The sequence below is a fragment of the Aethalodelphis obliquidens genome, unplaced genomic scaffold, assembly GCF_003676395.1.
Source record: "Aethalodelphis obliquidens isolate GAN/ISIS:26980383/991018 unplaced genomic scaffold, ASM367639v1 scaffold42, whole genome shotgun sequence".
Classification (NCBI taxonomy): domain Eukaryota; kingdom Metazoa; phylum Chordata; class Mammalia; order Artiodactyla; family Delphinidae; genus Aethalodelphis; species Aethalodelphis obliquidens.
Genome location: NW_020837986.1, coordinates 10193708 through 10221610, shown reverse-complemented (window position 1 = coordinate 10221610; position 27903 = coordinate 10193708). Strand labels below are relative to the sequence as shown.

Here is a 27903-nt window from a genome sequence, read left to right as displayed (position 1 = left end):
AAAGTGATGAAAGAGAAAAACCTGCAACCAAGATTACTCTACCCAGCAAGGATCTCATTCAGATTTGATGGAGAAATTAAAACCTTTACAGACAAGCAAAAGCTGAGAGAGTTCAGCACCACCAAACCAGCTCTACAACAACTGCTAAAGGAACTTCTCTAGGCAAGAAACACAAGAGAAGGAAAAGACCTACAATAATGAACCCAAAACAATTAAGAAAATAGGAATAGGAACATACATATCAATAATTACCTTAAATGTAAATGGACTAAATGCTCCCACCAAAAGACACAGATTGGCTGAATGGATACAAAAATAAGACGCATATATTTGCTGTCTACAAGAGACCCACTTCAGACCTAGAGACACATACAGACTGAAAGTAAGGGGATGGAAAAAGGTATTTCATGCAAATGGAAACCAAAAGAAAGCTGGAGTAGCAATTCTCATATCAGACAAAATAGACTTTAAAATAAAGACTATTAGAAGAGACAAAGAAGGACACTACATAAGGATCAAGGGATCGATCCAAGAAGAAGATATAACAATTGTAAATATTTATGCACCCAACATAGGAGCACCTCAATACATAAGGCAAATACTAACAGCCATAAAAGGGGAAATCGACAGTAACACATTCATACTAGGGGACTTTAACACCCCACTTTCACCAATGGACAGATCATCCAAAATGAAAATAAATAAGGAAACCCAAGCTTTAAATGATACATAAAACAAGATGGACTTAATTGATATTTATAGGACATTCCATCCAAAAACAACAGAATACACATTTTTCTCTAGTGCTCATGGAACATTCTCCAGGATAGATCATATCTTGGGTCACAAATCAAGCCTTGGTAAATTTAAGAAAATTGAAATTGTATCAAGTATCTTTTCCGACCACAATGCTATGAGACTAGATATCAATTACAGGAAAAGATCTGTAAAAAATACAAACACATGGAGGCTAAACAATACACTACTTAATAACGAAGTGATCACTGAAGAAATCAAAGAGGAAATCAAAAAATACCTAGAAACAAATGACAATGGAGACACGACGACTCAAAATCTATGGGATGCAGCAAAAGCAGTTCTAAGAGGGAAGTTTATAGCAATACAATCCTACCTTAAGAAACAGGAAACAGGGCTTCCCTGGTGGCGCAGTGGTTGAGAGTCCGCCTGCCGATGGAGGGGACATAGGTTCGTGCCCCGGTCCGGGAAGATCCCACATGCCGCGGAGCAGCTGGTCCCGTGAGCCATGGCCACTGAGCCTGTGCGTCCGGAGCCTGTGCTCCGCAACGGGAGAGGCCACAGCAGTGAGAGGCCCGCGTACCGCAAAAAAAAAAGAAACAGGAAACATCTCGAATAAACAACCTAAACTTGCACCTAAAGCAATTAGAGAAAGAAGAACAAAAAAACCCCAAACTTAGCAGAAGGAAAGAAATCATAAAAATCAGATCAGAAATAAATGAAAAAGAAATGAAGGAAGTGATAGCAAAGATCAATAAAACTAAAAGCTGGTTCTTTGAGAAGATAAACAAAATTGATAAACCATTAGCCAGACTCATCAAGAAAAAAAGGGAGAAGACTGAAATCAGTACAATTAGAAATGAAAAAGGAGAAGTAACAATTGACACTGCAGAAATACAAAAGATCATGAGAGATTACTACAAGCAACTCTATGCCAATAAAATGGACAACCTGGAAGAAATGGACAAATTCTTAGAAAGGCACAACCTGCCAAGACTGAATCAGGAAGAAATAGAAAATATGAACAGACCAATCACAAGCACTGAAATTGAAACTGCGATTAAAAATCTTCTAACAAACAAAAGCCCAGGACCAGATGGCTTCACAGGCGAATTCTATCAAACATTTAGAGAAGAGCTAACACCTATCCTTCTGAAACTCTTCCAAAATATAGCAGAGGGAGGAACACTCCCCAACTCATTCTACGAGGCCACCATCACCCTGATACCAAAACCAGACAAGGATGTCACAAAGAAAGAAAACTACAGGCCAATATCACTGATGAACATAGATGCAAAAATCCTCAACAAAATACTAGCAAACAGAATCCAACAGCACATTAAATGGATCACACACCATGATCAAGTGGGGGTTATTCCAGGAATGCAAGGATTCTTCAATATACGCAAATCAATCAACGTGATACACCATATTAACAAACTGAAGGAGAAAAACCATATGATCATCTCAAGAGATGCAGAGAAAGCTTTTGACAAAATTCAACACCAATTTATGATAAAAACCCTGCAGAAAGTAGGCATAGAGGGAACTTTCCTCAACATAATAAAGGCCATATATGACAAACCCACAGCCAACATTGTCCTCAATGGTGAAAAACTGAAAGCATTTCCTCTAAGATCAGGAACAAGACAAGGTTGCCCACTCTCACCACTCTTATTCAACATAGTTTGGGAAGTTTTAGCCACAGCAATCAGAGAAAAAAAGGAAATAAAAGGAATCCAAATCGGAAAAGAAGAAGTAAAGCTGTCACTATTTGCAGATGACATGATACTATACATAGAGAATCCTAAAGATGCTACCAGAAAACTACTAGAGCTAATCAATGAATTTGGTAAAGTAGCAGGATACAAAATTAATGCACAGAAATCTTTGGCATTCCTATACACTAAGGATGAAAAATCTGAAAGTGAAATCAAGAAAACACTCCCATTTACCATTGCAACAAAAAGAATAAAATATCTAGGAATAAACCTACCTAAGGAGACAAAAGACCTGTATGCAGAAAATTATAAGACACTGATGAAAGAAATTAAAGATTATACAAATAGATGGAGAGATATACCATGTTCTTGGATTGGAAGAATCAACATTGTGAAAATGACTCTACTACCCAAATCAATCTACAGATTCAATGCAATCCCTATCAAACTACCACTGGCATTTTTCACAGAACTAGAACAAAAAATTTCACAATTTGTATGGGAACACAAAAGACCCCAAATAGCCAAAGCAATCTTGAGAACAAAAAATGGAGCTGGAGGAATCAGGCTTCCTGACTTCAGACTGTACTACAAAGCTACAGTAATCAAGACAGTATGGTACTGGCACAAAAACAGAAATATAGATCAATGGAACAGGATAGAAAGCCCAGAGATAAACCCACGCACATATGGTCACCTTATCTTTGATAAAGGAGGCAGGAATGTACAGTGGAGAAAGGACAGCCTCTTCAATAAGTGGTGCTGGGAAAACTGGACAGCTACATGTAAAAGTATGAGATTAGATCACTCCCTAACACCATACACAAAAATAAGCTCAAAATGGATTAAAGACCTAAATGTAAGGCCAGAAACTATCAAACTCTTAGAGGAAAAGATAGGCAGGACACTCTATGAGATAAATCACAGCAAGGTCCTTTTTGACCCACCTCCTAGAGAAATGGAAATAAAAACAAAAATAAACAAATGGGACCTAATGAAACTTAAAAGCTTTTGCACAGCAAAGGAAACCATAAACAAGACCAAAAGACAACCCTCAGAATGGGAGAAAATATTTGCAAATGAAGCAACTGACAAAGGATTGATCTCCAAAATTTATAAGAAGCTCATGCAGCTTAATAACAAAAAAACAAACAACCCAATCCAAAAATGGGCAGAAGACCTAAATAGACATTTCTCCAAAGAAGATATACAGATTGCCAACAAACACATGAAAGAATGCTCAACATCACTAATCATTAGAGAAATGCAAATCAAAACTACAATGAGATATCATCTCACACCAGTCAGAATGGCCATCATCAAAAAATCTAGAAACAATAAATGCTGGAGAGGGTGTGGAGAAAAGGGAACCCTCTTACACTGTTGGTGGGAATGTAAATTGATACAGCCACTGTGGAGAACAGTATGGAGGTTCCTTAAAAAACTACAAATAGGGCTTCCCTGGTGGCGCAGTGGTTGAGAGTCCAACTGCCGATGCAGGGGACACGGGTTCGTGCCCCAGTCTGGGAAGATCCCACATGCCGTGGAGCGGCTGGGCCCGTGAGCCATGGCCACTGAGCCTGCGCGTCCAGAGCCTGTGCTCCGCGACGAGAGAGACCACAGCAGTGAGAAGCCCGCGTACCGCAAAAAACAAAACAAAACAAAAAAAAACTACAAATAGAACTACCATATGACCCAGTAATCCCACTACTAGGCATATACCCTGAGAAAACCATAATTCAAAAAGCATCATGTACCAAAATGTTCATTGCAGCTCTATTTACAATAGCCCAGAGATGGAAACAACCTAAGTGTCCATCATTGGATGAATGGATAAAGAAGATGTGGCACATATATACAATGGAATATTACTCAGCCATAAAAAGAAACGAAATTGAGCTATTTGTAATGAGGTGGATAGACCTAGAGTCTGTCATACAGAGTGAAGTAAGTCAGAAAGAGAGAGACAAATACCGTATGCTAACACATATATATGGAATATAAGGGAAAAAAATGTCATGAAGAACCTAGGGGTGAAATAGGAATAAAGACACAGACTTACTAGAGAATGGACTTGAGGATATGGGGAGGGGGAAGGGTAAACTGTGACAAAGCGAGAGAGAGGCATGGACATATATACACTACCAAACGTAAGGTAGATAGCTAGTGGGAAGCAGCCGCATAGCACAGGGAGATCAGCTCGGTGCTTTGTGACCGCCTGGAGGGCTGGGATAGGGAGGGTGAGAGGGAGGGAGACGCAAGCGGGAAGAGATATGGGAACATATGTATATATATAACTGATTCATTTTGTTGTGAAGCTGAAACTAACATACCATTGTAAAGCAATTATACTCCAGTAAAGATGTTAAAATGAAAAAAATAATAAATTTATTTACTTATTTATATTTTATTTTTGGCTGCATTGGGCCTTCATTGCCGTGCACGGACTTTCTCTACTTGCGGCAAGCAGGAGCTACTCTTCGTTGTGGTGCGTGGGCTTCTCATTGTGGTGGCTTCTCTTGTGGCAGAGCACGGGCTCTAGGCACGTGGGCTTCAGTAGTTGTGGCATGTGAGCTCAGTAGTTGTGGCGCACAGGCTTAGCTGCTCTGCGGCATGTGGGATCTTCCCGGACCAGGGCTCAAACCCATCTCCCCTGCATTGGCAGGTGGATTCTTAACCACTGTGCCACCATGGAAGTCCTAAAAGGTGTTTTTAACAGTATGAAGATTCCTCAAAACACTAAAAATAGAGTTGCCATATGATCCAGCAATTCCACCTCTGGGCATGTATCCTGAAAAAACTGTAATTCAGAAACATACAGGGAGGGCTTCCCTGGTGGCACAGTGGTTAAGAATCTGCCTGCCAATGCAGGGGACACGGGTTCAAGCTCTGGTCCGGGAAGATCCCACATGCTGTGGAGCAACTAAGCCCATGTGCCACAACTACTGAGCCTGTGCACCTAGAGCCTGTGCTCCACAACAAGAGAAGCCACCACAATGAGAATCCTGCGCACCGCAACAAAGAGTAGCCCCCACTTGCCACAACTAGAGAAAGCCCACGCGCAGCAACAAAGACCCAATGCAGCCAAAAATAAAATAAATAAAATTAAAAAAAAAAAGATACAGGGAATTCCCTGGTGGTCCGGTGGTTAGGACTCTGTGCTTCCACTGTAGGGGGTACAGGTTCGATCCCTGGTCAGGGAAGTAAGATCCTGCATGTCGCACAGTGCAGCCAAAAAAATAATAACAAGTAAATAAATAAATAAAATATAACCAAAAAAAGATACATGCACCCCTATGTTCATAGCAGCACTACTCATGATAGCCAAGACATGGAAGCAACCTAAATGCCCATCGACAGATGAATGGATAAAGAAGATGTGGTACATATATACAATGGAATAATACCCAGCCATAAAAAAAATGAAATAATGCTATTTGCAGCAACATGGATGGACCTAGAGATTATCATACTAAGTGAAATAAGTCAGAAAGAGAAAGACAAATACCATATGATATCACTTATATGTGGAATCTAAAAACACTTCGTATCAGTTGACAGAAATCTTCTTCATTTTATTTTACAGCTGCATAGTACTCTGTTGTACGGACATAGCACAGTTTATTCAACCCTTCTGCTATGTATGGGCATTTAATAAGATTTGATTTTTAATGGTCTTCCATCTTTAGAAATTTTATTTTATTATTTTCAAATCTGCCCAATTTTTATAGCCTTTTGTTCTCTGCGTGTGAAATCATTTTAAACTGTTTTAAACTGTGAAGTAATTTTAAGCTGTTTTATATTTCTAATATTTGAAAATTCTAACATCCAAAGCCCTTAGAAATCTAATTCTCTTTTGTGTTGTGTCTTTCTGACAAATTTTCCTGAGATTGTTTTCTTATATATTTTATAATTTGGGACTGTGAACCCAAATTTGGTTATCTAAATCTAGGGAAGTCTGTGAAGCCTGATTTGGGACTACTTTAAGCCAATCTCTCAACTTTGAGTTTTGTGGACTAAGCAGATAATAAAAATTCAAGTCTTAAATCAATGTGAGGGCAAAACTCTAATAGTAAATCCTCAGGGAAGACATTTTTTCTATTTCCCCCAATTGGAACAGAGGCTGAGATAGACCATTTACCTTACAGGCTTCTTTCGCAGTGGGTGGGCTTCCTCTTGCCCACCTTTCACTGAGAGTAGAGCCCTTCCTGGGTGCTGCTTCGAGCAAGGGTCTTGGTTGTGTCTCCCACCTTGTATAGGCTATTAGATATTAGAACCTAAGGCTTGGGGTCCAGGTATGGACAAATCCTCTCAAGAGAATCTGACTTCAGGGCTTGTTCAGGGATTCCTGCTGTTTTCTCATTTTGGCCCATTGGGAATTCCCTTTCTTATGAGCTTAGCATTTGTTTAAAAGATTGTTTATCTAGCATTTCTAGATCTATTATATCAAGAATTTATTTCAGACCATCTGGTCTGCAATGTTGCTAGAAGTAGAAGGTCCAGATGATGTCTACTATCTGATATATGCACTAGGATGCTTACATTATGGTAGAAGAGTGCCACAGAATGTTTCTTGAAATTACATCTTAGTCAGAATGCCTATATTTAAACTAGATAAAAGTACAGCATCTGCTCTGTGCCGGGAGTGAAGGGGTAGCAACCCACTCATTCCCCTCTCACTCCCTGAGATGCCTTTAAGGAAACTGCAGGGCCCTGTTGAGCACTGTATGAAAACTGCAGCAATGGGAGGACCTGTACAAAGGTATTTGATGACAGGCCATCACAAAGCTTTACAGAGTTGTGCCCTTCCTGGAATTATACTCCCCATTCTATGAGACTAGAACTACAAATAAGGAATTAGGGGATCTAAGCTCTAAATTCAGGTTCTGCCGTGAGCAAGATGTGTAACCCTGCGAAGTCTCTTAAGTTTGTGCCTAAGATTTCCCATCTGAAAAATGAAAAAGCTGGACTCTGATCCCTTCAGTCTGTAGGTTTTGTGTACATTACCTTTGCCGGAGTTAGAGGCGTGCCAGGCCAATGGCTGCTCACCTTTACAACATATACTCTGACTAGGAGCTTGATGGGCCGATTCTGTGTGGGATCCCCCTGGAGATCTGGGGATCAGAGAAGGACACTGCCTCTGATTCAGGGTAAATGAGGTAGGAGCCCTGGGTGGGATGGCGGGGTATGGAGCAGAAAAAACACTGGTAAGACAGTCTTCTTCCTGCATCCCCACTTGTGCTCCCTGGTCCCCCATTCCTTCCCGAAACATACCGTGAACTTGCCCACAAGGTTTCCAGACCCTTCTTCCTCTCCATCTCCATCCTGACCTCCTTGCCCTCGATACAGGGGAAACACATTCAGCCAGTCTTCAAAGTGGTTAAACTCTTCTTCCAGGGAGCTGTTGTAAATCTGAAAGGCGAGGGCCTCAGTGACAGCTCGTCCAGAATCCGAGCAGAATCCCCTCTTGCAACACCCAGTCACCTTCAGAGTGGTGATTGCTTTTTTCTGGGACACAGAGCCTTTGACTTCAGCCTTACCCTGGTCTTGGGCTTCCCCATCCACAGAAAGGAGATTGCCCCCATCTGGGAACAGCAGAAATGCCCCATTAGAAATACTGGTGTGGGGGAGGGAGGGAGAAACAAAGAGGAAAAACAAGAAAGCCAATCTCTTACCTGAATCCCCAACATCATCCATTTCATCCTCATCAAAGTTGGTCTGAAATCAAAGCGCAGGTCAAAGATTCTTCCCTACCCTTTACCTCCTTAATCTACCCCTTTTCCAGGATAGGGAGTTGGAAAACTTTAGCTCAAGTTCCAGCTGGGTAAGCCACTTGCATTTTCAAAGCCTTAGTTTATCCTATAGTCCTGATATGTAACCACCAGGTACATGTGGCTATTGAGCACTTGAAATGCATCTGGTCCAAACTGAGATGTGCTGGAAGCATAAACTACACACCAGATTTTAAAGACTAGTATAAAATAAGATTATAAAATATCTCATTATTGAGCTTTCCCTGGGGGCACAGTGGTTGAGAATTCACCTGCCAATGCAGGGGACACGGGTTCGAGTCCTGGTCCGGGAAGACCCCACATGCCGCGGAGCAACTAAGCCTGTGCACCACAACTACTGAGCCTGCGCTCCAGAGCCTATGCTGCGCAGCAAGAGAAGCCACCGCAATGAGAAGCCCTCGTACCGCAACAAAGAATAGCCCCCGCTCACCACAACTAGAGAAAGCCCACGCGCAGCAACAAAGACCCAACACAGCCATAAATAAATAAATAAAATAAATCTATTAATTAAAAAAATCTCACTATTAATTGTTTATAATGGTTACTTCTTGAAATGATACTATAGATATACTAGGTTAAATAAAATATATTATTAAAATCATTTTCATCTGTTTCCTTTTACTTTTTTTTAATGTGGCTACTACAAAAGTTAAAATTACATATGTGGCTCACACGATATTTCTGTTGGACAAGACAGCTCCAGATAATGGAGTTAATAATCCCCAGCTTCTCAAATTGTTGTGAAGATGAGAAAAGATGGCTGTAACAAAGAGTTCTGAAAAACTGTAGAGCTCCATGTTTGATGAGATCCTTCTTCTTACCATTTACCCTCCTCTGTCTCCAGCCCCTCAACCCGCAGAAGCCTGCTCTGCTCCCACCTGCCCCTGGAGCTCCTGCAGAGATGCATAGTACTTGGACCACCAGTCGAGCTCTTCAGGATCTGGGATGTCCTCCTCCAGTTCTGGGCCTTGATTCAGGAGGCCTCCCAGAGGGAGCTTCTTCAGAAGAGCCTGAGGGAGCAAGAACTCAGCACCTCTAACCTAGCACCACCCCAAGCCCCGCCAGTCCCTTCTCCACCCATCCCCCATACTCCATCACCTTTAGGAGCCGCCTGAGTATCCCCACTTCAGCCAAGAAGGGATCCCGGGACCTCTGTTCTGAGAGGGGATAAAAGACACCAGGAGGTCAGGTAAGTAGAAGCCAGACTCAGTGCTCCACTGGAGGGTCCCCTGGAGCCATCTCAGCCAGGAACCAGAAGGACTTCTGTCTGGTGGCCCCTAAGGGGAAAGCCCCTTACCTTGAGGTACCTTGGGCACCAGGTCCCCTGTCTCCTCCTCTCCTTCCCCCTCAGGGGGATCCTCCTGACTCCAGAGTGTGACTCTCAGCATATGGGGGACAATGTGGGAACCCACGAGCACTGTGCAGCCAAAGGCCCAGCGCTCAATCACCAGCATGCTGAGGGGGGCCGCAGATAAGGCTGCTCTGGCAGGTCCTGGGGGTAGGGAGAGAGGACCTGTGCCTCTGCAGACTGTGGAGGGAGGAGAGGCAGCAGCAGAGATAGATGAGAAAACAGTGTAGCTAAATACGCATTCAAAGCCCACAGCCTCACTGAGTCATCTCTGGTGAGTCATTGCTTTCTGAACCCATTTCCCAGCTAAAAAGGGGACACAATCCTGGACTGGAAAGACTATTGTATCAAGTGATATAACAGTACAAAAATTCTTTGGAACCTACAAAGCGCCATCAGAAATATGAGGTTGTTGTTGTTATTATCATTATGTAAAGGACCAATGCTCAGTTTGCTAATATAGATTTAGAACCATAAAACTACGTATGCTCTTTAATCCAGAAATTCTATATCTATCAATGGATCCTAAGCGGGGGGCGGAGACAACAGTTATAATACTGTATTGTTGGCTTTATTTTACATATATGTGACAGTTACAGTACAAAAGGGGGGAGGAATGAATGGAGTTATAATAGAGAAAAGTATTTCTATTTTACTGGAACTAAATGAGTATTAATCTGAAATAGATTGTGAAAAATCAGTATGCATACTGTAATTCCTAGAGCAGCTACTAAGTAAATATCAACTAAGGAATTAAAGCAGTATACTAACAAATATCTATGTAATACAAAAGAAGGCAGTAAAGGAAGAACGAAAAATATGAGACTTATAGAAAACAAATAGCAAAGAGGCAAATGTAAATCCAACCATATCAATAATAACATCAAATGTGACTGTATTAAACAGTTCAAAGACAGAGATTGTCAAACGGATTAAAAAAAAAGATGCAACTACATGCTGTTTAAGAGATGCTCTTTCGTGAGATACATATAGGTTGAAGGTAAAAGGATGGGGAAACATATGCCATGCAAATACTAACCATAGAGAACTAGAGTAGCTATATTATCAGACAAATAGTCTTTAAGACAAAAAAGAGAGACAAACTAGAGACAAACAAGGACATTTTATAATGATAAACAGATCGATTCATAGGAAGTTATAACAATTATAAATATATATGCACCTAACAACAAAAACTGAAAATACAAGTAAAAAAAAGACAAAAAAATAGGGCTTCACTGGTGGCGCAGTGGTTGACAGTTCGCCTGCTGATGCAGGGGACACGGGTTCGTGCCCCGGTCCGGGAAGATCCCACATGCCGCGGAGCGGCTGGGCCCGTGAGCCATGGCCGCTGAGCCTGCGCGTCTGGAGCCTGTGCTCCGCAATGGGAGAGGCCACAACAGTGAGAGGCCCGCGTACCGCAAAAAAAAATAAAAATAAAAGACAAAAAAATAAAGGGAGAAACAATTCAACAAAAGTTGGAAACTTCAATACCATATTCTCAATAATGGATAGAACAACTAGACATAAAATTCCCAAGGAGGCTTTTTTTAGGAAAGCTTGAATAATACTATCAACCCAACTTGACCTGACTGGTATCTGATATAGAACATTCCACCCAACAACGAAGCATTCACATTCTTTTCAGGTGCACAGTGGAGAGAGGGGTGTTTTCCTCAACTTGCACTATGAAATGGGAAATGAGAGGAACACCCCCTAGAAGTTCAGCGAGCAAAGTGCTTTCAGTTTCATCATCTTACAGCACAATGAAGTTTTCAAACTGAAAACTGCTGCATGTGAAACAGAGTCATGAAATAGTGTTGCGTTTTGTTGTTGCTGTTGCTGTGCTCCCCCTTGCAGTCGGGAACCACTGTGCTTTGTCCCAGTCCCCGCCTTGCCCCCCGCACAGCACTCTTCAGATTACAAAGCCCTTTCACCAAGATCCTTTCTTTCATTGGCTCCTTATAGCACCCTTTCATCCCTTTTTTAAACAAACAAACAGAAAAACTAAAGCTCAAATCAGACAAGTGATTTGACAGGCTCCTAAGTGACATTGCCAGAATTTGACTCCAAAGCCCATACTAGAGTACAGTAATTACAAATTAAACAAAGAATGTATTTGTCTTCATGGCCCCTGGTGTCTCAGATTCCTTTGGACTCACACTTCATGACTTTTGGCTAATCCACTCAATCAACAGAGCCAACAGAGCACAACCAGTTCATGAATTAATCCAGGGATCAGCCAATTATTGCCTGTAAACCAAATCTGGCCTGCTGTCAGTTTTTGTAAATAAAGTTTTATTGGAACTGCCATACTCATTCATTTCCTTGTCACCTATGGATGATTACATGCTATGATGGCAGAGTTGAGTAACTGCAACTGAGACTGTATGGCCCACAAAGCCTAAAATATTTACTATTTGGCGCTTTATAGAAAATTTGGTGACCCCTGGGTTAATGTAATATAACCAGCCGGGAATTCACTATCCCACTGCCCTCTTTCATTTCTCAGCTCAGAATTCCGGCCTCCAGCCCATGTCCTCACCACTGTCAGATGCCTGACGAGCTCAGTGAAATTGGGGTTCTCACGGTAACTGGTCAGGACCTCGGACTCCACTCGCCGACCGGCCACCTCCAGCACAACCTGGGGCTGCTCCACCTCAAACAGATGCACACGGCCAAGGCCCCTCAGACCCCAGAACAGTACCTGGGGCTGGGAAGTGGGAGATTCAGGGGCCTGTACCTGACTGAAGGACACCCAGGTGTAGGGAAGGGAGGAGGATGTGACTGCCTGGTGCTACCTCAACATGGAACTCCCTAAGCAGCGGGCGCACGTGCGGTGGCAGGGATAGGCGTCCGGAGAGGGGCTCAACCAGGGCGGTCAGGTCCTGGGGCTCCACATCACTAGGCACTGAGGGCTGAAGGGAGCAAGAGATCAGAGGTCAAAGAGGAGTCAGGCCAAAGGAGGGAAAGCCTGGGCTCGGGGAAAAGAAATGGAGGACTGCTGGTGAAATATAAAACCAGAGGAACCTGGCAAGGCTGGATTGATGGGAGGGGGGTGTCTCAGGAAACAGCCACGTACAGGAAGGAGGATGGGTGTCTGAGGCATGAGGGTCAACCCGGGCTTGGGTTCTCTGGGGTTGGAGGCCTGGCAAGGTGAAGCTAGGGTAGGTCTACTTCAAGTGTTACCTGGAGTCAGGAGGTCCAATGAGGCGGTCCCAGGACAGACCTGCAGCCTGCATTCTCTGGGGGTAAGGGAGTTGGAGGGGTAACCCTGGGACATGCCCACATCCCTGGAGCTGGATGACCTAAACAAATAGCAGAAGCGATCCACGGTGTGTCCAGCTAGACCACAGCACTCTGACCTCAAGTCAACTACTGTAGTCCAGTTCAATGAGTTCAAAGGTGGCGATGAGCTCCCCAGCTGCCCGGGGCCCCTTCCTCAGGGGGAAGAACTGCAACTCAGGATGCTGGTAAGGGTCCTCCATCAGCTTTACCCTCAGGGCGGCCAGCGTCCTTCCCAGGAACACAGAGGGGCCCTTCGGGGAGCAGGGCAGTGAAGACAAAAGTAGAAGAGGCTCAGGAACCAGGGGAGGGCACATCAAGACAAGAAGAGGGGATCCTTGGGGGTGGGAACCCAGGTGGAGCCCAGGCCACACTCACAAACTTATTGTGGTCACAGACATTGACAATCACTAGTGGGGGCTCCTCCTGCAGGTGCTCCCTCAGTCCACGAATAACTGATCAAACACCACGGTTCATCCTACAGAGGGCTCAGCATCTGCTCCAGGACCTTGAGGGCCATGCAGGGAAGGAGCCAACAGCAGTTGTCAGAAGAACTCCTCACCCCTAAGACCCTCTGGTTCTACGCCACCCCCTAAATCAGGGCAGTCTGATCCAGTATCCTGTCCTGAAAATCCAAGGCAGGAAGAGAGACTTAGGGTCTTGGAAAAAGCTCAGCCTCCACCCCACCTTGTCTCCCAGTGCCCCTCCACCAGCATCCCAGCCCAGCCCTCACCCGTGTGGTCTGGCACTGGGTAGAGATGAGGACTCAAGCAAAGGGGTCCGAGAGCCCACTGTCATCTGCTGCCAGCACCCCTCGGGCCTGGTACAAGTGAGCCCGGAGCTGGAAGTAGCTGAAGTCTGGGGTGGAGAGAAGGAAGGGGTCATGTTAGCTCAGGGACCACTGGAGTCCCTGACCCCAGACCCCTCTGATCCGAACCCCCAGCTGAGCATCTAGCCCCACACCTCAGGCAAATAGAGAACTGGGCCCGCCTGCCCCACGCCCCGCACTCCCAGTCCCGGTCCAGGCTGAGGGGCAGCCCAGCCGAGGGCTCAGGCAGCAGATCCGGGGGGAGCTCTGAGGTGCAGGCCTTGGCTTGCTTGCCCAGCTCCAGCCCCAGGAAGAGCTCCAGCTTGGCACGGACCTCGCCAGCGGCTTCCCCAGGTGCCTGCTGCGGGGAGGAAGCATGTTAGGGACCACCTCTTATTACCCCAGCTAGGCCAACCATCTTGCTCCTCCAAGGCAGGCCCCAACTCTCTGCATCACCAGATCCTTAATCCAAAGAGTACTCCTTGTACCCCACCCTCTTCATGCCCTCCATCCAATGCCCCATCACCCTTAAACTCCCTCTCATTCCCTATCCCTCCTGCCCCAACACTGTCACGTCCTATAGCCCAGACCCCAGACCCCAAAACTATGCTCTGAGCTTGCTCTCCCCTACTCCACCCTCACCCATCTGTCCCCTCATCCCCAACACATTTAGATTCCCTGTCCCTTACCCCTGTGGTCACAGCTTCTCACCACTAGGGAACCCTGCTGGTGTCTCTCCCAGGGACACCTCATTTACAAATCTTTTGCCTCCAAATCAGCTGTACTTATAAGGAACTAATTAGTCACACTCCCATTTTCATAACCCTGCTCATCTGTCAGAGCCTACTCAGCAAAAGGGCCAGTTCAGGCCCAGAGATGACAATATTTGGGGTTTATCTCACGTCAAAGCTCACCTGGGTAAAGGCACAATCTCCTTTTGGCACTTTGGATAATTAAAAAGAGTTTGGTACACTTTAAAAAATAATAATTTTAAAACAATTTTAAAAGTTAAAAAAATTTTAATTAAAACATTTTTTAATTGAATAAAATTTTAAAACTTTTTGACCGGAAACTTAATTTAAAAAAATAGTTTGGAGGGAATTCTCTGGCAGTCCAGTGGTTAGGACTCCACACTTTCACTGCTGAGGGCACGGGTTCAATCCCTGGTCAGGGAACTAAGATCCCGCATGCAGCATGGCGTGGCCAAAAATTATAAACAAATAAATAAATAGTTTGGGGACCCCTGTTGCGCTCCACATGGCTCCACCCCAATGTCTGTGCTGCCCTATGAGCCTCAGCCCATTCTAGTCCCAGCACCCTCGCCCCCGGGACCCCTCACTGTGAACAGCAGATTCTGGATCTTCCCACAGTCCCGGCCCCGTTCCTCCTCCACCACAGAGAACAGCACATCCTGGGCGGGATCCAGGCCCAGGCCACATGGCGCCGCCCACTGAGCTTCCAGACCAGCACATCCAGGAGGGATTGCTGGGGCTGCAGGCAGAGAACTGGGTTACAGAGGTGAATCTGGAGTTGAGATCACCTGCTCCCACAGCTGCCACTGGATGGACGGACCAAAGTCCATCTCCAGCCCTGACCTCCCCCCCAACCCCAGATCCATCTGGCCACCTGCCTCCTGGACATCTCTCCCCTGCGGATGCCCCACAGGCCACATCAGACTCAAAAGTCCAACCTGACTTTTATTTTCTGGTCTCTCTCTTTTTTAAATTGTGTTAAAATACACATAACGTAAAATTTACCATCTTAACCACTGTTAAGTGTACAGTTCAGTATGACATTCACTTTTTTTTTTTTTTTTTTTTTGGCTGCCTTGGGTCTTTGTTGCTGCACGTGAGCTTTGCCTAGTTGCCGCAAGCGGGGCTACTCTTCGTTGTGGTGCGCGGGCTTCTCATTGCGGTGGCTTTTCTTATTGCGGAGCACGGGCTCTAGAGCGCAGGCTCAGCAGCCATCACTACCGCCCACTCCAGAACTTTCTTCATGGCAAAACTGACACTCTGTATCCGTTAAACACAAAGAGACCAAAAAGCCCAACTGCCACTTTTGAAGAGCCTGGAGCAAAAGCAAGGGGGTCGGGAGCAAAAGCAGCGTTCTGCGCATGCCCCCTGCACACCACACCACCTAAGGGGTGGGCAAAACACCTAAGCCGCCCCTCCGGCCCGACCCCTAGACACACCCCTACCCTCACCCCATATAAGGAACAAGCTCGCCCCACTTCGGGGAGCGAGCCAGCAAGGGAAACTTATTTGTTGTCACTGCCCCCTGCTGCAGCAGGGGCCCCAATAAAGCCTTGCCTGAAAAAAAAATAAAACCCACTAACTTTCCATTTCCCTCTCCCAGCGCTGACAATCACCACTCTACTTTCTCTCTATGAGTTTGACTACTCTGAGTACCTCATATGAGTGGAATCATTTGTCCTTTTGTGACTGGCTTTTTTTCGCTTAGCATAAGGTCTTCAGGGTTCACCATGTTGGAGCCTGTGTCAGCCTGATTTCCTTACTTTTCCCTCCTCTCAACCTGCTCTCTCCCCAGTGATCCCCACTGTGTGCCCATTCACATCAGCTAAGTATTTGAGCTGGTGTCAGCCTTCTCCTCCAACATCTAATCACCAAGTCCTGCCAATGTCCCCCTTCCTCACTCTCTTAGATCAAGACAGTCCACTCTTGTCCAGACAACTGAGACAGTCTTCCTGTCTTCAGTCTTCCCTTCCAACTCATTCTCTCATGAATGGCTGGCTTGCTACCATCCTCTGGGTCTCAGTTTAAATGCTGTCTCTGCAGAGAAGTCTTCCCTGACCACCTTATGTAAGCTGGTTCTCCCCTGACCCCTTAGCTTCTATAACATCTTCTTTAGCAATACCTACAGATCATCATTATTTTTCTCATGCATTTAAGATGCATAATCTATCTCCCTCGCCAGAACATAAGCCCCAAAAGGGCAAGAAACATGACAGGGGTGGATCCCCAGGGTCTCATACAGAGCCTGGCATAAAATAGGACTTCAAATATCATTGAGGAAGCAAACAAACAATAGCTAGAAGTGATCACTCTAAAGCTGACCCTCTCCTTCCCCTATTTAAAAATCATCATGCCTTGTAAATCAATGAAGTTACACCACACACAAAAATAAACTCAAAATGGCTTGAAGACTTAAATATAAGACAGGACAACATAAAACTCCTAGAAGAGAACATAGGCAAAACATTCTCTGGCATAAATTGTACCAATGTTTTCTTAGGTCAGTCTCCCAAGGAAAGAGAAATAAAAGCAAAAATAAACAAATCGGACCTAATCAAACTTACAAGCTTTTGTACAGCAAAGGAAACCATAAACAAAATGAAAAGACAACCAACAGACCGTGAGAAAATATTTGCAAATGATGCGACCAACAAGGGCTTACTTTCCAAAATATATAAACAGACCATACAACTCAACAACAAAAAACAACAAACAACCCAATGGGCAGAAGACCTAAATAGACATTTCTCCAAAAACGACATACAGATGGCCAACAGGCACATGAAAAAATGCTCAAACATCACTATTATTAGAGAAATGCAAATCAAAATTACAATGAGGTACCACCTCACACCAGTCAGAATGGCCATCATTAAAAAAATCTACAAATAACAGATGCTGGAGAGGGTGTGGAGAAAAGGGAACCCTCCTATGCTGTTGGTGGGAATGTAAATTGGTGAAGCCACTATGGAGAACAGTATGGAGGTTCCTCAAAAACTAAAAATAGAGTTGCCATATGATCCAGCAATTCCACTCCTGGGCATATATCCAGACAAAACTCTAATTCAAAAGGATACATGTACCCCAATGTTCACAATAGCACTATTCACAATAGCCAAGTCATGGAAGTGACCTAAATGTCCATCAACAGATGAATGGATAAAGAAGATGTGATATACATATACAATGGAATACTACTCAGCCATAAAAAAGAATGAAATAATGCCATTTGCAGCAACATGGATGGACCTAGAGATTATCATACTAAGTGAAGTAAGTCAGAAAGAGAAAGACAAATACCATATATCACCTTTATGTGGAATCTAAAATACTGCACAAATAAACTTATTTATGAAACATAAACAGACTCACAGACATAGAGAACAGACTTGTGGTTGCCAAGGGAATGCGGGGGGTAGGGGAGAGATGGATTGGGGGTTGGGGATTAGCAGTTGCAAACTATTATATATAGAATGGATACACAACAAGGTCTTACTGTACAGCATGGGGAACTATATTCAGTATCCCGTGATAAACCATAATGGAAAAGAATATGAAAAAGAATATATATATATATATACACACACACATATCTGAATATATGTGTGTATATATATATATTTATATATGAATCCCTTTGCTGTACAGCAGAAATTAACACAACATTGTAAATCAATTACACTTCAATAAAATAAATATTTTAAAAAATTATCAAAAAGAAAATCATCATGCCTGACTTCCACCTCCAGTAATATCATGAGCTAGGAATTAAGACCTACCTCTCACTAAAACCAACTAAAATGACTTGAAAAAATATTTTTAAATATTTATTAAAGGCAGTGGTGAGATAATAAGAATGAAGAATTATCATACTAAGCCCTGAATGAAGACAGGAATCCAGGGAAGTTAACAGAGCATTTCAGCAACTTTTGCCACAAGGGCATTTGCCAAACCTGGCAACCCTGAGCTTTTCATGACCTGGCAGTGAGTAAAAACAATATAAAGAGCTCAGATACCATTCAGAACAGGAGTCTCATAGGAGATATCTCCCCTCCTTAAAAACTAGAACCCCAGAGAATCACACCTTCAGGATAAAGATAAACCATAATGGAACCTGCCCCACTTTCTCACATCCAGTGATCAACAAAGAGAGTTGTCTGGCTGAGTGTAGTGGAAGTTGGAAATTGTCCCTGAAAAGAATAACCACAAGCCAATTTTTTTCACTGTGCCTGGGTGTTGCTAAACATCAAATTTCAGTTTAAGGTGATCAAGGGCAGAAGCAAAGTCATATGTTTTCTGGAAGAATGTACCTTTATTCCAGGACTCAAAGAAGTCCCACAAATAATTTTTTGAGGAAACTATAATGAATAGTTCACAGTTTAAAGCAACTAAGCAGAGAAGGAAACAACCATGAGGAAGTATCAGCAGAAACAGAGAGTGAAAACAAACCCTCAAAAACTGACTACTGGAATCATCTGACATTATAAAAACAGCTCTGCTTACTATTCTTAAATGAAACAAAAGACAAACCTGATAAATACTTACTGGGAATAATAAACAGTGAAAAATAACACAGCGGATTTGAAAAAAAAAGAACTTACAGAAATTAAAAGTGCAGGGACTTCCGTGGTGGCTCAGTGGTTAAGAATCCACCTGCCAATGCAGGGGACAGGGGTTCAAGCCCTGGTCCAGGAAGATCCCACATGCTGCAGAGCAACTAAGCCTGTGCACCACAGCTACTGAGCCTGCGCTCTAGAGCCTGCGAGCCACAACTACTGAGCCTGTGTGCCACAACTACTGAAGCCCACATGCCTAGAGCTGGTGCTCATCAATAAGAGAAGCTGCCACAATGAGAAGTCTGCACACTGCAACGAAGTGTAGCACCCGCTCACCACAACTAGAGAAAGCCCACGTGCAGCAACGAAGACCCAACACAGTCAAAAATAATTAATTAATTTTAGAAAAACAAAACAAAGCAAAAAAAATGTGCAATGATTGAAATGAAAAATTCAACAGAGGAACTTATACAACCTCTTGATTTTCAATTAAAAAGCCAAAGCAATTCAACAGGAAAAAGAAATCTTTTCAACATATGGTGCTAGACTATCTCAATGTCCATATTTTAAAAATAGGATTTTGACCCATATGTTACACCATATGCAAAGACTAACTTGAGAACAGTCAGAGACCCAAATGTAAAATCTAAAACCATAAAACTTTCAGGAGACTATCTTTATTCTCCTAAAAGCATAGGAGAATATCTTTGTGGCTTGGAGGTAGTAAAATTTTCTTACACAGGTAACAGAAAACAGAAAAATTAGTTAAAGTAGACTTCATCAAAACTCTCTGGAGATATTATTTATTTTAGCCTCTACTGTTCTTTTATACAAAACTCCAGGTACCTAATGAAAAATTATAAGAATAGGAAAAGCAAAAAATGTGACCCATGGTCAAGACAAGAATAATCAATAGAAGTAGACCCACAGATAACCCAAATGTGGGAACTATTAGAAAGCGATATTAAAATAACTGTGATAAAAATTCTAAAGGGTCTAGTGGGAAAAGTACAGAGTTTAAAGTGGATAATTTCAACAAACATAAGAAAACTGGAGCCAGATGGAAATAATTGAATTAAAACATGTGATTGGAGGCTGCAATATACCACTTTCAATAGTGGATAGAACACCTATACAGAAGATCATTAAGGAACCAGAGGACCTGAACAACATTATAAACCAGCTAGACCTAACAGAGATATATAAACAATGCATCCAACAGCAGAATACACATTCTTCTCAAATGCACATAGAACATTCTCCAGGATAGACCATATAGGTCACAGAACAAGTATAATACATTTTAAAAGACTGAAATCATACAAAGTATCTTTTTTTGACCAAAGTGGAATGAAACTACAGATCAATAATAGAAAGAAAACTAGAAAGTTCACAAATGTGTGAAAATTAAACAACACACTCTTAAACACTGCATCGAAGAAGAAATCACAAAGGAAATTAGAAAATACTTATAGGTGAATGAAAATGAAAATGTAACAGCAAAACTTATGATATGCAGCAAAGATAGGGCTCAGAGGAAAATTTATAGCTATAAATGCCTACATAAAAAGAAGAAAGAGGGTCTTCCCTGGTAGCACAGTGGTTAAGAATCTGCCTGCCAATGCAGGGGACACAGGTTCGATCTCTAGCCCAGGAAGATCCCACATGTCGCAGAGCAACTAAGCCCATGCGCCACAACTACTGAGCCTGCGCTCTAGAGCCCGTGCTCTGCAACAAGAGAAGCCACGACAAAGAGAAGTCCACCTACTGCAACAAAGAGTAGCCCCCGCTTGCCTCAACTAGAGAAAGCCCATGCAAAGTAACCAAGACCCAACACAGCCAAAAATAAAAACAAATAAATAAATAAATTTATTAAAAAAAAAAAGAAGAGAAAGATCTCAAGTCAATAACCAAACTATATACCCTGAGGAATTAGAAAAAGAAGAGAAAACTCAACCCAAAGCTAGCAGAAGGAAGTAAATAAAGATTAGAGTGGAGAAAAATAAACTGGAGAATAGAAAAACAAAAGAATCAATGAAACCAGAAGTTGGTTCTTTGGAAAAATCAACAAAATTGATGAGCCTTTAGCTAGACTGACAAAGAATAAAAGAGACAAGATATAAATACCTAAAATCAGAAATGAACATGAGGGGCTTCCCTGGTGGCGCAGTGGTTAAGAATCCGCCTGCCATTGCAGGATACACGGGTTTGAGCCCTGGTCCAGGGAGATTCCACATGCCGCAGAGCAACTAAGCCCGTGTGCCACAACTACTGAGCCTGTGCTCTAGAGCCCACGAGCCACAACTACTGAGCCCACATGCCACAGCTACTGAAACCCGCACACCTAGACCCCATGCTCAGCAACAAGAGAAGCCACCGCAATGAGAAGCCTGTGCACCGCAACGAAGAGTAGCCTCGCTCGCAGCAACTAAAAAGAAAGCCCTCTCTCTCTCTCTCTCTCTCTCTTTTTCTCTCTTACTCCTCTTCCTCTTTCTCTTTCTTCTCTTTCTCTGCTATGTGAGGACACAACAAGAAAGCAACCATCTGCAAACCAAGAAGAGAGCTCTCACCAGAGCCCAACCACGCTGGCACCTTGACCCCAGACTTCCAGCCTCTAGAACTGGGTTGATGATGAAAAGTTTGGAAACTTCTGATCCATTTTCATGTTCCTGCTTCGAGAAGTACAGGGAGCAGCTTTCAGATGGAAAAAGTTGCCACGAGGACCAGAAGTAGAATAAAGGCATTTATGTAAAAAAAAAAAAGAAAGCCCGCGCACAGCAACGAAGACCCAACACGGCCAAAAATAAATTAATTAATTTTTTTAAAAAAGAAATGAACATGAGAACATTCCTAGAAACATAAAATTTATCTAAACTGACTCAAGGAGAAATAGAAATCTCAACAGACAAAACAAGAGATTGAATTAGTAATCAAAAACCTCCCAACAAAGAAAAGCTCAGGACCAAATGGCTTCACTGGTGAATTCTACCAAACATTTAAAGAAGAATTAACACCAATACTTCTCAAGCTCTTCGCAAAAACAGAAAAGGAAGGAACATTTCCTATTTCATTCTGTGAGGCCAGCATTACCCTGATATGAAAAACACACAAAGACACCATAAGAAAAGAAAATTACAGAATAGTATCCTTTATGAATATAGATATATCCCTTAGGAATAAGTTCTGAACAAAATATTGGCAAACTGAATCCAACAGCATATAAAAAGGATTATATACCATGACCAAGTGGGATTTATCTCAGGAATGCTAGAGAGGTTCAACCTAAGAAAATCAGTCAATGTAATTTACCACAATAATAGAACAAAGGGAAAAAACACAAATGAGTATCTCAACTAATGCAGAAAAGGCATCTGACAAAATTCAACATCATTTCATGATAAAAAAAAATACATAGTCAGAAAACTAAGAACAGAAGTTAACGTCCTCAACCTGATAAAGGGCATTTATGAAAAACCCACAGCCAACATCATACTTAATAGTGAAAGAATGAAAGCTTTTCCTCCAAGATTAAGAACAAAACAAAATGGAAAATTACAATTTTGGAAAAACGGTATCTCTTGTATCAGCCATTGTAAGCTTGACAGCTTCCCAACACTTAAAGATTTTTCTAATGAGATTTGTGATGATGTTAACGAATGTGATTTCTTAATACTGTATAATGAAATGCATGAACATTTGGAAAGTATGCATAATTCAGGGAAGCAAATTTCCAAATGACCTATGTATGATGATTCAAAGTCATTCAAGGATAATAGATCCATTCAAAGTGCAAGACAGACCAATGGATTTTAATATAACAGAGTATAAAAATTCTTTGCCAGATATTTGCAAAAAATGTAAAGCAATATCATTGTTCTCACTACATTTTTTGTTTTGGAGAATTTACTTATTTTTCTTTTTTTTTCTTTTTTTTTTTTTTTGCGGTACGCGGGCCTCTCACTGTTGTGGCCTCTCCCGTTGCGGAGCACAGGCTCCGGACGCGCAGGCTCAGCGGCCACGGCTCACGGGCCTAGCCGCTCCGTGGCATGTGGGATCTTCCCGGACCGGGGCACAAACCTGTGTCCCCTGCATCGGCAGGCACACTCTCAACCACTGTGCCACCAGGGAAGCCCCTATACTTATTTTTCTAAAAATATATTTATGTTTCCCTATATAAATATACAAAAAAACATGTAATAGGTTTACTATTGTTATTTTAAATGAATTAATAAATAATTTTTTATTTCTATGGTTTTAAATTTTTTCAGTTTTAGTTTATATAATAGGGAATATCAGTAGATACATCTATATAAACAAAAGCTCATTTGGGTCCCCAGTAATTACTCTAAGACTGTAAAGGAGTCCTGAGACCAAAAAAGTTTGAGAATCACTGTCCTAGAGACTCTTCCACTTACATCCAGGACATGTATAAAAACAGTCTTGGAAACATTGTTTCTAACCACCATGTGTTGGAATCAACACACATATCCATCAGTAGTGGGATGGATAAGTGAATTATAGTATAGTCATACAGTGGGATATTATACAGCAATGAAAATGGACAAATTACAGCTACATACAATAAACATAATATTAAGTTTTAAAAAAAGCAAAATAATATAAACAGTATTACACAAAGTTTGAAAAATAGTGAAACTAACCTATATTATTTCAGGAGGCATATTTAAATCAGAAAATGTTTTTAAATGTCAGCTGACAATAGAAGGTTTTCATTCCAAATAAATAAAGTAATTTTGGGACCTCCCTGGTGGAGAAGTGGTTAAGAATCCACCTGCCAATGCAGGGGACACGGGTTTGAGCCTTGGTCTGGGAAGATTCCACATGCTGTGGAGCAACTAAACCCGTGTGCCACAACTACTGAGCCTGCCCTCTGGAGCCCATGAGCCACAGCTACTGAGCCCGCGTGCCTAGAGCCCATGCTCCGCAACAAGAGAAGCCACCACAGTAAGAAGCCCGCACACTGCAACGAAGACCCAATGCAGCCAAAAATTAATTAATTAATTAATTTTTCTAAAAATTAAAAAAGTAATAATTTTGTACTAAAATTCACTTTAATAAGGTCTCTATTCTGTATCTCCTTCCACTACTCTGCCTTCCAGCTGCGCCTTTGCACATGCTGTCCATTCTTTCATACTTGCCAAACTCCAACGTGCCCTTCGAGATCTGAGACCAATATCCAAACTCCTCACTGTTTGACCCTGAGGACATATTGGCCCCAGCGATCCAAACTTTCTGTGCCTTTGGGAATGACTGAGCTTCAGAGTGGGGCAGAACTGGCTTTGAATTCTAGCTCTGACACTTAACCAGCTATGACATGGTGGATCAGTCACTTTCCCTCTCTAAGCCTCAGTTTCTGCACCTGTCAAATGGGGTAACATCTTCCCAAGGCTGTTGAGTCACACTAGGTAATACATGCAGATGCTTAGCCAAGGAAGCTTTCTATAAATGTGAACTTCCTTTACCCTTCCCGTGTGTTGTGTTCAGAGCTTCAAACCAGGAAAGTCATGCCAAGGAAATGTACTCTCAGACCTTCTTCCAAAGAGATCTTGCATGTTCCCAGTATCCCTGCTGGGCCCTACAATGTACATCGTCACCCTTAGCTACTCCAAATGGAGCTCAGTCCTATGCTCAGAGCAACAGGTCCCATGGCCTGGTATCAATCCACAGGACAAATGTTAGGTCACCCCTGCCCAAAGACCTCCAGTAGGCTTAGAAGAAAGGGTATTCAGGGTGGGGAAATGGGTGGGTGAGGCATTACCTCCTGGGCCAGGAAGCGCAGTTTCACCAGGAGCTTCTTGGCCAGTGCCACCTTCTCTTGCACGTTGCCCTGTCTCAGGCCCCGAAGGAGCCACAGTCCTTGCTTTGCCAACCGGTTCTGAAAGGGCAGGAAGAGAACATGAGTGGAGGGTCCCTGCTGGGTGCCCCTGATCCCCCTTCCCCAGACTGTACCAGGCTAAACGCCAGCTGTTTCCCTTGGCATCTGTATAGATCCAGCGCGTTGGGCCGAGTCATTGTCCTGTGCTCAGCACCGTGGCAAAACTGTCTGCAAGAGCAGTAGCGGGTGTGGCAGGTGGGAATCAAAGGAGACAACACTGACCCTTAGGGGCCACCTCCCTCAGAGCAGGCCTCCCAGGCCCAGCCTCCGTCACAGCTCCTCTCAGTCTTGTTCTCAAGGAGGCATCCTTCCTCAGCCAAGGATGGATTCTATATTTGAACCACTCCCCAACTCATCAAGGCCAGCCTCACTTTGGAGACCCAGAATGTACTAGCATTTAACTATTTACTGCCCTGGCTACTCAAAGTGTGGCCCAGGCCCAACAGCATTGGTATTACCTACTTAGAAACGTAGAATCTCAGCCCCACCCCAGACCTGCTGCATCAGAAATCTGCATTTTTATACCTGGAGGATTCAGATGCATGTTAAAGGCTCACATGGGCTGTACTTGACAGTTCCAACACTGACCAAAGATAGTTCAAACATTACATGCTCAAACCAAGTGCATGAGTTCCAATGACTGCCCCAGGCCCCCACCTTGAAAGCGAACCCTGCTTCACTTCAAAACTTCCAAGTCATCCTTCACTGCTCTTTCTTTCACTCACATTCCACATCGATCCCATCAGCATATCATTTAGTCTCTACTTCCAAAATATATTCAAAATCTGACCACTTTCCCCCTTTTCCAGGACCACCCTAGTCCAAGCCACTATCACTTCTCACCAGGATTATTGCAACACCCTCCTAGCTGTTCTTACCACGTCTACTCTTACCCTCTCTCCTACGGAATATTCTCAATATAGCATCCAGAATGAGCTTTTCAATGCTTTTCAGACCATTTCACTCCTCTCCAGAAGTTTCTCATCTCAGAGTTAAAAATAAAATTCCGGGCTTCCCTGGTGGCGCAGTGGTTGAGAGTCCGCCTGCCGATGCAGGGGACACGGGTTCGTGTCCCGGTCTGGGAGGATCCTACATGCCACGGAGCGGCTGGGCCCGTGAGCCATGGCCGCTGAGCCTGCGCATCTGGAGCCTGTGCTCTGCAACGGGAGAGGCCACAACAGTGAGAGGCCCGTGTACCGCAAAAAATAAAATAAAATTCCTTTTTTTAAAAAATTTATTTATTTTATTTTTGGCTGCGTCGGGTCTTCATTGCTGCACGCGGGCTTTCTTTAGTTGCGGGGAGAGGGGATACTCTTCATTGTGGTGCGCAGGCTTCTCATTGCGGTGGCTTCTCTTGTTGCGGAGTACGGGCTCTAGGCGCACAGGTTTCAGTAGCAGCGGCACATGGGCTCAGTAGTTGTGGCCCGGGGGCTCTAGAGCGCAGGCTCAGTAGTTGTGGTGCATGGGCTTAGTTGCCCCGTGGCATGTGGGATCTTCCCAGACTAGGGCTTGAACACGTGTCCCCTGCATTGGCAAGTGGATTCTTAACCACTGTGCCACCAGGGAACCCCCCAAATAAAATTCTTTAAATGGCCTAGAAGGCCCTACATGCTCTGTTTTCTTTATCTCCCTGTCTTCACCAAATATTACTCTCCCCTCACACACAGCCCTACAGTCACACTGGCCTTTTTGCTGCTCCCTGAATACGCCAAGCCCGTTACTACCTCAGCACCCTTGTATTAGCTGCTCCCTCTGCTGGACTGTCAGGCCCCTAGATCTTTCCATGGCTCACTCTCCCCTTCTTCATTCAGGTCTTTGCTCAAATGTTATCTCTTCACAGACCTTCCCAGGTCATCTCCTCTAAACAGTCCCTGCTACTTTCTCCACCCTCATACTCTGCTTTATCCATCTCTCCAAATAGAATGTAAGGCATGGGGCTTCCCTGGTGACACAGTGGTTAAGAATCTGCCTGCCAATGCAGGGGACACGGGTTCAAGTCCCAGTCTGGGAAGATCCCACATGCCGCAGAGCAACTAAGTCCATGTGCTACAACTACTGAGCATGCACTCTAGAGCCCACGAGCCACAACCACTGAGCCCATGAGCCTAGAGACCATGCTCCACAATAAGCCCGCACACCGCAACAAAGAGTAGCCCCCACTCACCGCAACTAGAGAAAGCCTGCACACAGTAACGAAGACCCAATGCAGCCAAAAATAAAAATAAATAAATTTATTTTTAAAAATACATTAAAAAAAAGAAAGTAAGGCATGGCGGGGACTTCATTTTGATTACCACTGTAACCTCAGGGCCTGGCACCTAATAGATGCTCAAAAAATATTTGTCAGGTAAAGTAAAATGATTTTTGAAACATGATATTTTGGTCCCTTTTTGACCCCTAATGATGTCTTAACTTTTTATTATGGAAATTTTCAAAAATATATAAAATAAGTGACTCCAAGGATTTTTCACCTAATACTGCTCCCAGAGCTTATCTTTTCAACTTACTAATGCTCTTTGCTCCAAGACTTCTATTGGCAGAAATAATCTGACATAAAATAACACAAAATAAAACTGACAAGAGTCAAAACTGCACCTATTTAAATGTCAATTATACCTCAATTTAAAAAAAAACTGCACTTATTGGGACTTCCCTAGTAGTCCAGTGGTTAAGACTCTGTGCTCCCAATACAGAGGGCCCGGGTTTGATCCCTGGTCAGGGAACTAGATCCCTCATGCCGCAACTAAAGATCCCACATGCCACAACTAAAAAAAAAAAAAAAAAATCCTGCATGCCACAACGAAGATCTCACACGCGGCAACAAAGATCCTGCATGCCACAACTAAGACCCACCTCAGCCAGATATATAAATAAATAAATAATAAATAAAAACTGCACTTATTAACATTTGCTATTGATTAAAAATTGACAGAAGAGGGGCTTCCCTGGTGGCGCAGTGGTTGAGGGTCCGCCTGCCGATGCAGGGGAC

The 27903-nt window shown here is 43.3% G+C and overlaps 1 protein-coding gene across 1 annotated transcript in view; it reads right to left on the bottom strand.

Annotated features, from left to right (window-relative positions):
* Positions 1 to 27903, bottom strand: part of LOC113605040 (fer-1-like protein 4) — a 50161-nt gene that overhangs the window by 11904 nt on the left and 10354 nt on the right. Inside the window, 21 exon segments of the mRNA XM_027078047.1 lie at positions 7527 to 7571; positions 7574 to 7645; positions 7752 to 7889; positions 7962 to 8062; positions 8153 to 8195; positions 9148 to 9279; positions 9368 to 9426; positions 9567 to 9728; positions 9731 to 9782; positions 12163 to 12324; positions 12419 to 12535; positions 12983 to 13156; positions 13281 to 13345; positions 13348 to 13374; positions 13377 to 13410; positions 13636 to 13761; positions 13916 to 14068; positions 15050 to 15135; positions 15138 to 15201; positions 24798 to 24914; positions 24989 to 25082. Coding sequence (XP_026933848.1) covers positions 7527 to 7571; positions 7574 to 7645; positions 7752 to 7889; positions 7962 to 8062; positions 8153 to 8195; positions 9148 to 9279; positions 9368 to 9426; positions 9567 to 9728; positions 9731 to 9782; positions 12163 to 12324; positions 12419 to 12535; positions 12983 to 13156; positions 13281 to 13345; positions 13348 to 13374; positions 13377 to 13410; positions 13636 to 13761; positions 13916 to 14068; positions 15050 to 15135; positions 15138 to 15201; positions 24798 to 24914; positions 24989 to 25082 — 2023 coding nt within the window.